The sequence below is a fragment of the Colias eurytheme genome, chromosome 28 (assembly GCF_061535395.1).
Source record: "Colias eurytheme isolate Ceu_HAF_F1 chromosome 28, ilColEury1 Martin Lab GWU primary, whole genome shotgun sequence".
Lineage (NCBI taxonomy): Eukaryota > Metazoa > Arthropoda > Insecta > Lepidoptera > Pieridae > Colias > Colias eurytheme.
Window position 1 is genome coordinate 5,044,171 of NC_143007.1, and position 13,024 is coordinate 5,057,194.

Genomic DNA, 13,024 nt, shown 5'->3' on the forward strand with positions numbered 1-13,024 from the left:
TATTGTAATAAACATTTAATATTATAGTTTACTTTTCTCTAACACCATTTCTTTTAACTTTCTTCTCAATATCTTGCCGCTCGGGTTCTTCGGTATTTCGTTGACGAAGCGGATTCCACCACGCAAGTGTTTTGGATCGGATAACTGGAACAATAAAGTTAGTGTAGTTAGAAGTAAGAAAGAAAGAATGAATAATTTAGTAAGTTTTAAATATACCCAGTAATTAACACTTTACTTAACAGAAAGAAATAGGAAAATACGTATTCTATTCCATAATTTAGCATAAATAAAGTGATTCAAATATGCAGACTCATCAGAAACTAAATATATTGTTAATGATAGCATAAAAAATAAAAAAAATGCAACTAAAGAAACATAAGAGCAGTGAAATCCGTTCTGTGTTTTAGGGAAAATGCTAGTTTTGTATTTATATGAACACTTATTATAGACAGTTTTTTTTACTAGAAAAACAAATGATACATTCGCTTACCTGGCGTGAAAGGGTCCCGGCTCGTGATCAAATTTTTTCTATTCTTTATAACTCTGTCTGTCTGTCTGTTACTCAATCACGCCTTAACTACTGAACCAATTTGCATGAAATTTGGTATGGAGATATTTTGATACCCGAGAAAGGACATAGGCTACTTTTTATTGCGAAATATGTACCACGGGCGAAGCCGGGGCTGACCGCTAGTAATTTATAAAGAATAGAAAACATTAGTAATTACAAAACTTACTATACTATATTTACTTACCTTCTCAGCAATAAACGCGTGTATATCATCTTCACTAACCCTCGCCCCGGGCTGGCGGACCACAAACGCTCGCGGCAACTCGCCCGCCGGGTGCGACACACCCGCTACACCTGCGTCTTGTATCGCCGGGTGTTGGAGTAACACTGCTTCTATTTCTGCTGGTGGCACCTGAAATAGAAAGAAAAACATTTAATCCACGGACATAAATAAAAACATAAAGGAAAAAAGTAACATGCAAATGAAAATAACAATTAAAAAAAATAAGAATGTCCAAGTTTAAACAATAATATGTTTATACTTTTAAAAACTATGGTTGAATAAATATGTGTTGGATAAGATACAACAACAAAATCTGTAGTCCAATAAAGTATTACACGATAATATTAAAATATCACGTAAACTGTCAAATACGGGCAATTAGAATACGTTTTTAAAATGGTAGTTTTATACCACAGTTTTATACATTATTCGACGAATACGTTTTATCCGAGAATTGAAAAATCGGCCCTTATTATTTAAAAAAAATTGAAAAAAATCATCCCATGACTTACTTGATACCCCTTATACTTGATCAGTTCCTTCAATCTATCCACTATAAAGAAGTATTCATCACCATCATAATATCCTATATCACCAGTTTTATAAAAGCCTTCATCATCAAAGTCTTCACTGATATCTTTGCCAATGTAACCCTTCATCACACTCGGACCTTTGACCCTTATTTCCCCAGGCTCATTGGGACCTAGTGGCTTTCCTGTTTCTATGTCAACAACCTAGAAAATAAACATTAATAACATTGAGATGTACATATGGAGACGACACCGCCTACATCACTTATGTTCCGCTCAACATACGCTATATATGGCGTAACTGCACGCTCATTTTTTATTTGTTTTAAAGTGAAACCTAGTATGTATATTATTATTAGTCTGTGGTGAAACGCATCAAATATGCCTTCGTGTGTGTTACGATATTGCACAAATAATACGGAAAAGTGCAAAGGAATAACTTTCATCGCCTAAGTACCTAACTAGATAATAATTTTTAAAACTTAGTTAGAGCAAAAAAATGGCGCACAGATTTTGTTCGTGGTGTCTCCTCCATACGCACGTAGTAATATTATCTCAATGATTAATAAGAAGAATTTGGTGATAGATATTACCACGTGAGTAAAATAAATGGTGATATTCTCCGCCGGGAATCGAACCCAGATAACTAGGTTTTTTAGCCTTTAGCGGAGAAATGCGGGTGAAACCGCGGGGCGCAGCTAGTGTATAATACTCGCGTAAAATCAAATAATAATACTAAAGTATACCTTAACAACACACCCGCTAACAACAAAACCAACACCCCCCGGTTTAGCCAAATGTGCCAACTCATATGTATCCCTGATGATGGCCAGGGTCGTCTCCGTCATGCCATACCCTTGGGTTATTGCTTTTGCGTTGAAAAATCTGAAGAATTAAGAGCTTGATTCATTAAAAAAGACGGGTTGCACTGGGGGAGTGCCGGCAGAAGTGAAAACTCGATTATTAACGTTGAGCATGTTTGATATTTTGGAATGGTATCCGTCTTACGCTTTTTCGATCAGGTCACGTGTCCTGACTCGAGTCTAAGATTTTATACCCAACGCCGCTAAAGAAGTTTTCACTTCAACAAGATAAATCTAAAGAATTAAGCGGTTCATAACCGACTGACCGGTTGGCTTGGTTGGTAGTGGCCCTGTTTTCCAAGCCAGAGGTCGTGGGTTCGATTCCCACCCGGGGCAAATATTTGTGTGATGAACATATGTTGCTCTGTGTCTGGGTCTTAATTATCTATATAAGTATTTATTTAAAACTATATATGTATGTTTATCAGCCATCTGGTTACCATAACACAAGCGAAAGCTTAGTATGGGATCAGATCGTGCCGTGTGAAAATAGCCCTGTTTAGAATATTTCTAATTTAAAATTTATTTATTACATACTAGCTTTCCGCCCGCGGCTTCGCCCGCGTTTTCAAAGAAAAACCTGTTCCCGTAGGATTTCCGGGATAAAACCTATCCTATGTCCTTTCTCGGGTATCAAAATATCTCTATACTTACCAAATTTCATGCAAATTGGTTCAGTAGTTAAGGCGTGATTAAGTAACAGACAGACAGACAGAGTTACTTTCGCATTTATAATATTAGTATTATATTGTAGGTATACGTTTATCAGCCATCTGGTTTCCAATTTCCATAACACAAGCGAAAGCTTAGTATGGGATCAGATCGTGCCGTGTGAAAATAGCCAAAGAATATTTCTAATTTAAAATTTATTTATTACATATTATATGACTTACTTTTTCTTAGCGTCTTCAATGGTGTCCTTACGAAGGGGCGCAGCACCCGAATATATAAACGTCACTGAACTAACATCATAGTTCGCTTTTGATTTTGCCGTCGCTACTAATACAGGAGGTGCTAATAATAATTGCTTTATCTATAAAATAAAAAAGAGGTTTATATATTATTACAATACCATTACATATTTTGGTACTAGGTTATAGGTATATTATTTACGACACGGTAGCTTTCAAATAAAAACAGATTCATCAAAATCAGTTCTCCCAGTAGAAAGTTCTCCGCAAAACATACGAATAGAGAATTTCCTTCTCCATTTTGATAAATTAAGATAAATCACTACATAGTATAAAACAAAGTCGCTTTCTCTGTCCCTATGTCCCTTTGTACCTATGCTTAAATCTTTAAAACTACGCAACGGATTTTGATGCGGTTTTTTAATAGATAGTGTAGAGTGATTCAAGAGGAAGGTTTAGTATATAATTTATTAGATTTTCGACAAGGCGGGCGAAGGCGCGGGCGGTAAGCTAGTATTTTATACATCGTTAAAATATATTCAATAAATAAAATTTTGCATGACTATTATCTTATCTATTTACAAGACTTCAACCTTTTATGAAAAATGAAATCCTCACCTTATACCTTTCAATAGTCTGCAAGTACAAGTTAGTTTCATACTTTGGAAGATAAACCATATCACAGCCCGATTGAAGATACCTAAGTACACCCAAAAGACCCATTGTGTGATACCAGGGTGTGATGAAGAGGGACCTATCGTCTGTGTTTAGCGCGTTCTTTCTAAAAAAAATAGATTAAAGCATGATTTAGGATGCTTTTCCAGCAATTATGTGCGAGGATGTGTAGCGAGGAATGTGTTTGTAAATAACCGATAGTATCGCTTCAAACTTCAAACTAAATGAGGCGACTAGGTACACTACACTATATATGTATTAAGAACTAGCGGTCCGCCCCGGCTTCGCCCGTGGTACATATCTACGTTTTCTCTACATAAAAACCATCCTCGTACTTCAAGGAATATAATAAAAAAAGAATTATCGAAATCGGTTCAGCCGTTCTCGAGTTATGCGCTTACCAACACATTTTGCGATTCATTTTTATATATAAGATGTAAATGTAAATGTAAATGTAAATGTAAATGTAAATGTAAATGTTAATGTTAATGTTCATGTTAATGTAAATGTTAATGTTAATTTAAGTGTTTGTGTCTCTTTCACCAGATAATGAACGGATTTTGATGAAACTTGGCAATTTGCTTAGGTACTTTGTTAGCTTATACAATATACAGGTAAGTTAGAAAATTACATGAAATGAAATGAAAATGAAATGAATGTATTTATTGCCACAATCGTTTTGGATACAAAAAACTTAAAATCTACTTAACCTAATAACAAAATTGAGAAAAATAAAAAAATAAGAAAAGAAAAAAAAGTTTTTTTTTGTGGCAAAAGGCACAGACTCAGCTATGCTGTTTGACTCCAGAGAGTACTACAGCGCTGGTTTTCAGTCTGGCCTTAAAGAGTTGAGGTATAATAACAGGTAAGTTAGAACATTAATTATTTAACCGCGGGTGAAACAGCGCGGCATAGATATATTTTAAAGAAAGAAAATTAGATTAAAGACCGGTTTTATACCATATACTGTCATCTTCTACTTAGCTTATCTGTCAATTAAAATGCCAATTTATTTATGTATGAAAATTTCAGTCAAGTATTGTGAATTAGGCATTATTAGCAATTATGAAACCGGATCTGAATAAGAAACTAGCTGCGCCCGGCGGTTTCACCCGCGTGGCTCCGCTCCTGTTGGTCTTAGCGAGATGATATTATATAGCCTTCCTCGATCAATGGGCTATCTAACACCGAAATAATTTTTCAAATCGAACTAGTAGTCCTGAAATTAGTGTCTTCAAACAAACAAACAAACTCTTCAGCGTTATTTAAAAATTAAGGACTTTTAATTTTAAACGCGATTTATTCATTATATTAATAATCCGTCGTTTCGCTTACTTTGCAGCGTTCAGTAGTTCTTGAGATTAGTGCGTTCAAACAAACAAACTCTTCAGCTTTATAATATTAGCACAGACTAATAATAATATACTACGTATACATATTAGTAAGTATAGATTTACGGCGTTTTCAATATGACAGCCACATAAAATTGATAATTGAGACACATAAAACGGAAAAAAGAGAAATTCGATTGCTCTGGCGGGATCACGGGTGGCTGAATTGGTCAGGCGTCTGCCTCGTGATCGAATTTCTTCTATTCTTTAAAAAAAAATATTTTTAAAGCATTTGAATGCCATAAAACAAAAAAAGTTAAATTAAAGTATTCTATTAGTATGTATAACACAGATAATTTAAAAAGGTATAACTTACAAACTACAAATAGAAATGACATTCAAATGTGTCTGAATTACACCCTTCGGAAGTCCCGTGGTACCCGAAGAGAATAACACAAATAAAGTATCATTTTTGCCATCAACATCAACCACATCGAAATCGGCATAATCAATTTTATTCTTCAGCAGATCGTCATATGTTATGTTGCCTGCACCAATGGTTATAGTTTTCTCTATAAATGGTAGTTTGGAGAAGGTTTTTGAATGTGTTTTAGATGCCATTTCGGAAATTATTAGGTATTTTGGTTTCGTTATGTTTAGCACGTGGTTTAGCTCATCTGAAATTGGGTTTGATTAATTAGTAATACAAAATGGTTATAAACTAATTATATAAATGGAATTAAAATCTTGCTTTGCTGAAGTATTATAAGTGGTAGAGTAGCTTCGCTTTCTTATGAATCGATTTGAGTGCGTTTATTGATATTCAGTTTGCATTGTTAAAAACTCAGTATTTTGTGCAATTGTAAATAAAAAAAAAACAATTTTTTAGTGGAACTTAATTAAACAGTTTCAGTAGATTTTATCTGGCTGTAATTAACGTTAACACTTATGGCCTATTCAAAACTAGAGCGGTAGCGGATACCGCTCTAGTTTGAATAGGTCTTAACATAACAATTGTCTCATAGAGAGATAGAATTGTATTATTATTTATTATTGATTATATTATAAGTAAATAGGTCCCCATCACAATATTCCATCTTCAAATACGTCGCACATGCGTTACACACGATTGAACATCAAAGAAAGATGTTTCAAGTTTCAACTATCGTGACCAAAAAAGATACCAAAGTAAAATGTGGCTAATTAGCCACATTTTAATGTGCTGCTCCCGGAGCTCTTCTAACTAATATAATGTAATTGTATAACTCTATATATTATTATTTATTAATTATTACCGATAGATTAGGATAGAATTACCTGCAGTATACCCAATATTAAAAGGATTTATCACAGCCCCTGTACAGCTTGCCCCAATCACAATGGGCCAATATTCAACCCTTGTTTCCATACACACCCCCACTGTTTCCCCTCTCTTCACTCCCATGCGAGTGAGCGAGATGGCAACACTCATAGCGTTACAGACTATGTCATTGTAGGTTATGCTTTTGTGTGTTTCTCCGTTTGTCTGTAAATGTTAAAAAATAATTATTATTATCCCGAACCTGCGTAGATAGTCGAAGGTATATCTGAGTAAGAGGCAAGAGCTACAGCCGAGCCATGGTCAGGCATGAATCGCTTTAGATATACAAAAAAGTAGGTGGGTATACAATAATTCTGCTTAATCCTGTAAAGGAAATTAGAACATTTCTCACTTGTGAATGAATATTGTAATTGAAATGTTAAATATTTAAATTTATGATTAAACTATGGGTGTCTTCCGATATGCACTGCGACCACTGTAAGGTGTGACGTCAATTCAGTATACTGTGAAGCCGTTCCTTTATAGCCAGTTATACTGGTTACGATTTAAAACGGAACGCAATCCAGTATACTGCCAGCCGCATTTTTTGACGCAGCATTCAAATTAATGTATTAAAGTTTTCTAGAACATAAAAATAAACTGTTTTGGAGTACTGTCCAATTAAAAATATTTTAATTAATATTAATTGTAAATTGAATTTATAATATAATAAAAGTAAGTACTTTTTCATAAAAAAGAATAAAAAAGAACTTTCAGCTCGTATTGAACATTTTCAACACAGTCTAATAAAGTTAATTTTTGCAATTCTTCCATTGTTTTATTTATTAATCCAAGCTAATTACAGAACTTTAAAATTTTCTGATTAAACTGTAGCTTTGTTTATAAGACGTTAGGCACTCGAGTGGTTTTGACTGATCTGTGGACTGATCACGTGATCAAAGTACTGCGAGTACCTTACCTCGAAAACGCCAGTGCTCACAGTAGAATATGGCGGCGATTAATGACGTCATAAATTTCCCTAGGGTACTGCGGCAGTATACTGGCAGTCCATAACGGAACGAATTTTTCTACAGTGATAGCACTGTGCAGTGGTTGCAGTGCATATCGGGAGACACCCTAGCTCTACCGCGGTTTTCGTTGACTTATAGGTATAGCCTAATATAGCCTGGCTATCTAACACCGAAATAATTTTTCAAATTGTACTATTAGTTCCTGAGATTAGTCCGTTCCACAGACATGTATCAAGATAGACTAAGCGAGTGTATGTACTTCCCGTGTCCAAACTAAGATTATGAAACTTACTTGACGCTGGCCTACACTCAGTCCGCGCTTGCAGTTCGCCAAGGAAAGACGTGAAGCTGAATAAAGTAAAATGCCGAATTACGCCGTTATAAACTGTAGAAACTCCACAGCTGTGAGTGGCCGAGTTAGCAGAGATGTTTCCTTCCACCGGTAAGTAATTTTCTAATCAGAATATGCACTATTTATTTTAAAATCAAATAAAGAATATCTGTGGAAAACGATCGTGACAAACACGGATACCAAATCATACGAAATGATTCGGAATACATTGCGGCTTTTACTTGGCACGGTAAAGATCGAGTCGTATGATAACAAGCAATGAATAGCGTCTTCTCATTTTTCTGTTCTCATTTTTCTGTCCAATTTTGTGGTTAGTGATGTTCATTTGATGCAACAGTTCTCGATTCTAATCGATTTTATAATCGAACAGAAAAATGATAATTTGAAGGAGCAATTTTTCAGAAAAAAAGGCATAGATTTTTTTGTCATTTAATACGACTTGACCTAGAACTTTTAAGTATTTTAATACAAAGGTACTAAAAATAAATATTATGACATGGACGCCATTAGTTTAAGTGTCATCTTGGGAGTTTTTTTAAGAAAACTCCTTATTGCTTAGACTATGTTTGTTTTTTCAGTTTTCCAAGTAACCCGAACATAAAAGAAAAATCGATTGATGCAACGGGACATAAAGATTGATTGATTGACAGTTTCATTACTTTCTTTCGATGGCCTCTCTAGTACGTAGTACACGGTAACTCAATGGGCATATGTAAGAAAAAGCTAAAACACATTAGTTTACTTGTTAGAATATTAAAAGGTTTATAAATTTATTTTATCATTCCTCTGTCTATGGTAATTATCATTTTTCTGTCTTGAATCGATTTAGTAATCGATTACGATTCATTTATTTAATTACCTCTTAGACATAGATCTAGTTTGATCTGATTTCTTTCGATTTACTTCGATGGGATAGGACGATACTAGAATCGCCGCGCGAGTGGCGTCCTAATCGATTTAGCGTAAAATGAAATTACCATCACTAAAAAGCGCTCGTGACGTCATAACGCGTCAAGGTCAGTACAAAAAATATGACACGCTTGGTTTTCATACAGATCGCGGTACTTGCGTAGTCTATCTATGTCTGTGGTCCGTTCAAACAAACAAACAAACTCTTCAGCTTTATAATATTAGTATAGGTCTATGCAATGAAAATTAAAGTATTAGAACTATTAGTACATACAAATATAACGTAATTCTTGTACTTACCTACAACATGATATATTTTTATCTAGTTTTTCTGTACTAGGCACTAGTTAGGTATCAGGTTTTAAAAATAAAACTTACCAACGCTACTCTATCTCCGTATTTATGTAGGGAATCTATAAAAAACCTCCCAGCATGCAAATGACTAGGCACATCTATGACCTCCTTGGAATAAACATATTTGTTGTTTCTTATCATGATAATTGTTGTAAAACACGTCCTATCCGTACAGAGGCGCGATAAATACTGAATGTTATTGTACCTTGTAGTAAGTAATTAGTGGTAGCTGTTTAGTTTATTTGGGTTCCGTAGGAAATCATTTTTTAAAGTGAAACTTTTATTACATCGTCTCAAACTTTTTGGTCTGTGTAGCGCATGTCGCGTGTATCGCGGCTGCCGAGTAGGTATACCTACTCGGCAGCCGACCGTCACGCGACATGCGCTACACAAAGCAGTGTTCGGAACCGTTCGAACAGTTTCACTTTTACCGTGGTTTCATAAAACCACACAACATTTTTTTCTTAGAGAAAGATGCCATTGTCTAGTGATGATTGTAAAATTGAAAAAATGTGTAGCTCATATTTAATTTACACATAAGAGTAGGTACATATAAATGGTAATAAATACGTGAGATTATGTCAGTGTAACCTATAATTTATAAATTATATAACCTATAACCTATATTATTCTCGCACAAAGTTCTATGACAAATAGTAAGATGAAAAATTCTCACTTGTCCAATTTTTGCAAGCAATATGAATCAAATCCGTTTTGATATAATATTATCAAGTGATTATGGTATTATCTAATAATATAGGTATTATTATTTATAGATAACAAAATAATTCATGAATTTTAGGATATAATCGGACGGGTAATGTATATTTGTTATCAGTTTAATTTATTATAGTGTGTCTTATCATCGACATTTTAAAATGTAATTGGTTCAATAGTTCTTGCATGATAGATAAACATACAAGAAAACGTTATTCTTTATAATATTGTTGAATGATTAGTATGGAATGCAAATGCCTTTAAGTATGTTTTTGACGAAAAATTATACACAGTCGATTTTTATATTATACTATCTGTGCCCCGCGGTTTTTCAGAAGGGAACTATATACATATATTAGGTTTCATTTGCGGAACCCCAATTGTGACGTACTGCAAATTAGTCGAGTAAATATTTGTGTGAGTGATACGAGGTCTACTTGTGTTTTGTTTATAACTCTATCATTGAGAATAAAGAGTGATAAGATAGATTTTCATAATTTTGGCATAATTTATTTATTACTTATGTAGTTACTTAACTAGTAGCATTCGAAACTATTAAAAATTCATTCAATCTTCTACAAAATTGCATTCAATATTTAATGTTTCTTACATAAATAAAAAATTAATACATGATTTATACAAATTCTGAAATTGATTTGAGCAGCACACTAAACAAAATGATATATTTTCGTGTAAAAGAAAAAAATTCCCAGAAAGACATATTACTACATCCGTAGCTAGACGTAATTGCTAAAATATATCAACAGGCGCAAAAATTTCTTACCCGCTATGGGTAAAAATCTCATAAAATGTGATCAGTTACGTAAACAACAAAACGGGTTTGAACGTTTTTCGTCACTTTTGTGATAGTACTTTCGTTTTCAAATCAAATAGCGCGTACAACCGCGCAGTACTGTTCCTAGTGAATATTTAATCTGTGGCATGCACAGATAAGCAATACTAAAATGTGCAGAATAGCATATTTAATTGTGATATCTAACTTAATAAACAGTATACAAAGTGATAGTGACATAGTAAATAAAAACATAACAGTTACCAAAGATTTTATTAACGAAAAGAATGACGCGTTAAAAAGGTTTATTGAAGATAAAAAATTCGATACAGATTTATTAAAAAATATAGGCAGAGATAGTGATGTTGTGAACAATTACGAGGAAATAACTATTTTGGATGATAATGGTGAATTGAAAAACGTAAAATATAAAAGTGCTAACCCTAGAATACCTAATGTATTCAATAAAGTTACTGACAATGAAGTTGATCAAAAAGTGAGTGTTGTTAAAAACAAAGTCGAAGGAGCCAAGTCGAAATTCTTCGATGAGTTGGGATGTAAGTAACTATGTTATTTAAACTAACAAATAATCTCTTTATTTGTTTAATTTTATTTATTTAGAATTTGCGTTACAAAATATAAACAAAACTTAACATCAGCAAAAGGCGGCCTCATCGCTAGGTAGCGATCTCTACCGTGTACAAAAGTATTGTACACTTTTTATCTGTAATCACTGAAGCTTGCTTTACTCGCAATACTTAGGCACTTCGAGCACCGCACTATCCATTGGAGAAAATAGAACGAAAATAGGTTCAGTAGTTTCGATCGTGAACATACAGACAGATAGACGTGCTGAAAGTTCATTTTATAATGCGTGAATCAACGTACACTGAAATAATTAAGCTTTATGAAGTAAACGACTTGACTGACCGGTTGGCTTGGTTGGTAGTGGCCCTGCCTTCCAAGCCAGAGGTCGTGACTCGTGGGTTCCGATTCCCAGCCGGGGCAAATATTTGTGTGATGAACATAGATGTTTACTCTGTGTCTGGGTGTTAATTATCTATAAAAGTATTTATTTAAAATTATATATTATGTATGTTTATTAGCCATCTGGTTTCCATAACACAAGCAAAAAGCTTAGTATGGGATCTGCCCCCCTAGACAAGTGGCTTTCTATTAGCATAAAGTTCAATAGAATAGATTATGAATGTATCCGATTGACGTTTGATTACGACGACGACGACGATTGATTACGTCAATCTAATACATTTATAATCTATTCTATTGAACTTTACGCTAATAGAAAGCCACTTGTCTAGGGGGGCAGATCGTGCCGTGTGTGAAAATTGTCCTGAAATATTTATTTAACTTAGTTCCATGCTCTAGCATAAATCTTAATATCTTAATACTATTATAAAGGCGAAAGTTTGTAAGGATGTAAGGATGTATGGATGTATGGATGTTTGTTACTCTTTCACGTAAAAACTGCTGAACCGATTACAATGAAATTTAGCATACATATAGAGGGTAACTTGGATTAACACATAGGATAGTTTTTATCCAGGAAATCCCACGGGAACGGGAACTATGCGGGTTTTCCTTTGCAAACGCGGGCGAAGCCGCGGGCGGAAATTTAGTTTCAACATAAATTATTAAAACTAAAACGTTTTTTTTCAACCCGAACTTAAGAAGCACATCATCGTCATAGCAATTAGTTATCAGTTGACACCGGCATACTCAAACTCAAACTCAGCAAGTGTAGTGTTTATAGTGTGGATATAATGTAGAGTCATTTTTTACGACCGATTTGAAAATTCTTTTCTCGATAATAAATAACTCTTTAAAAAGTAACTATAAAAATGTATATACAATAGAGATAGATGTAGAGAATTAATTTGCTCTCCTGTCATCATACGAAGCAATATTAATCCTAAATCCATTATATTTATTAATATAAGTAGATAAAAAATAATAAACACTCAACTTTTTATTTCACATTTACTTTTTTATACAAACAATGTCGCGGGTAAAAGCTAGTGCAGAAATTACCATCAATTTTTGATAACTTACACAACATTTCAGTAGTTACTAAGTGATTACAATAAGCATAACTTATACTTGAACCGGAAGTGACGTCACAGTGAAAGTGAGATTAGACCTATACTTATGTTCTAAACTTGAGCACTAGCTTCTAAATTACCCATGGTATTACTTAGTTTTTTTATAGAAGAATAATGACTACTTACAATGATATTTGAAATTTTTGCTTTTAATTTTATAAGATTAAATTTTTTTTATTTATTTATCAATTTAATAAAATAAAACACAAGCCGCGTAAAATAAAAGGCACATCAGGTACTTTTACAGTTACTTTTGTTTTATTTCGTAATTTTTCCGAGGTACTATAAAACAACCGGGTAGAACCGGTAGTAGTTCTGAGCTCGATTTGGAACCGGGTTTATGA

General features: G+C 33.8%; 1 protein-coding gene across 1 annotated transcript; it reads right to left on the bottom strand.

Annotated features, from left to right (window-relative positions):
* LOC149896636 (luciferin 4-monooxygenase-like) lies at positions 1–9,235 on the bottom strand. The gene is made up of 9 exons (XM_090117520.1): positions 9,075–9,235; positions 6,422–6,629; positions 5,481–5,781; positions 3,717–3,879; positions 3,081–3,220; positions 2,071–2,209; positions 1,307–1,528; positions 756–923; positions 1–144 (listed from the first exon to the last, which is right to left on the bottom strand). The coding sequence occupies exons 1-9, from the start codon at positions 9,189–9,191 to the stop codon at positions 22–24; spliced, it is 1,581 nt and encodes a 526-aa protein (XP_089973646.1). The 5' UTR covers positions 9,192–9,235; the 3' UTR covers positions 1–21.
* Positions 9,236–13,024: the final 3,789 nt, after the last annotated feature.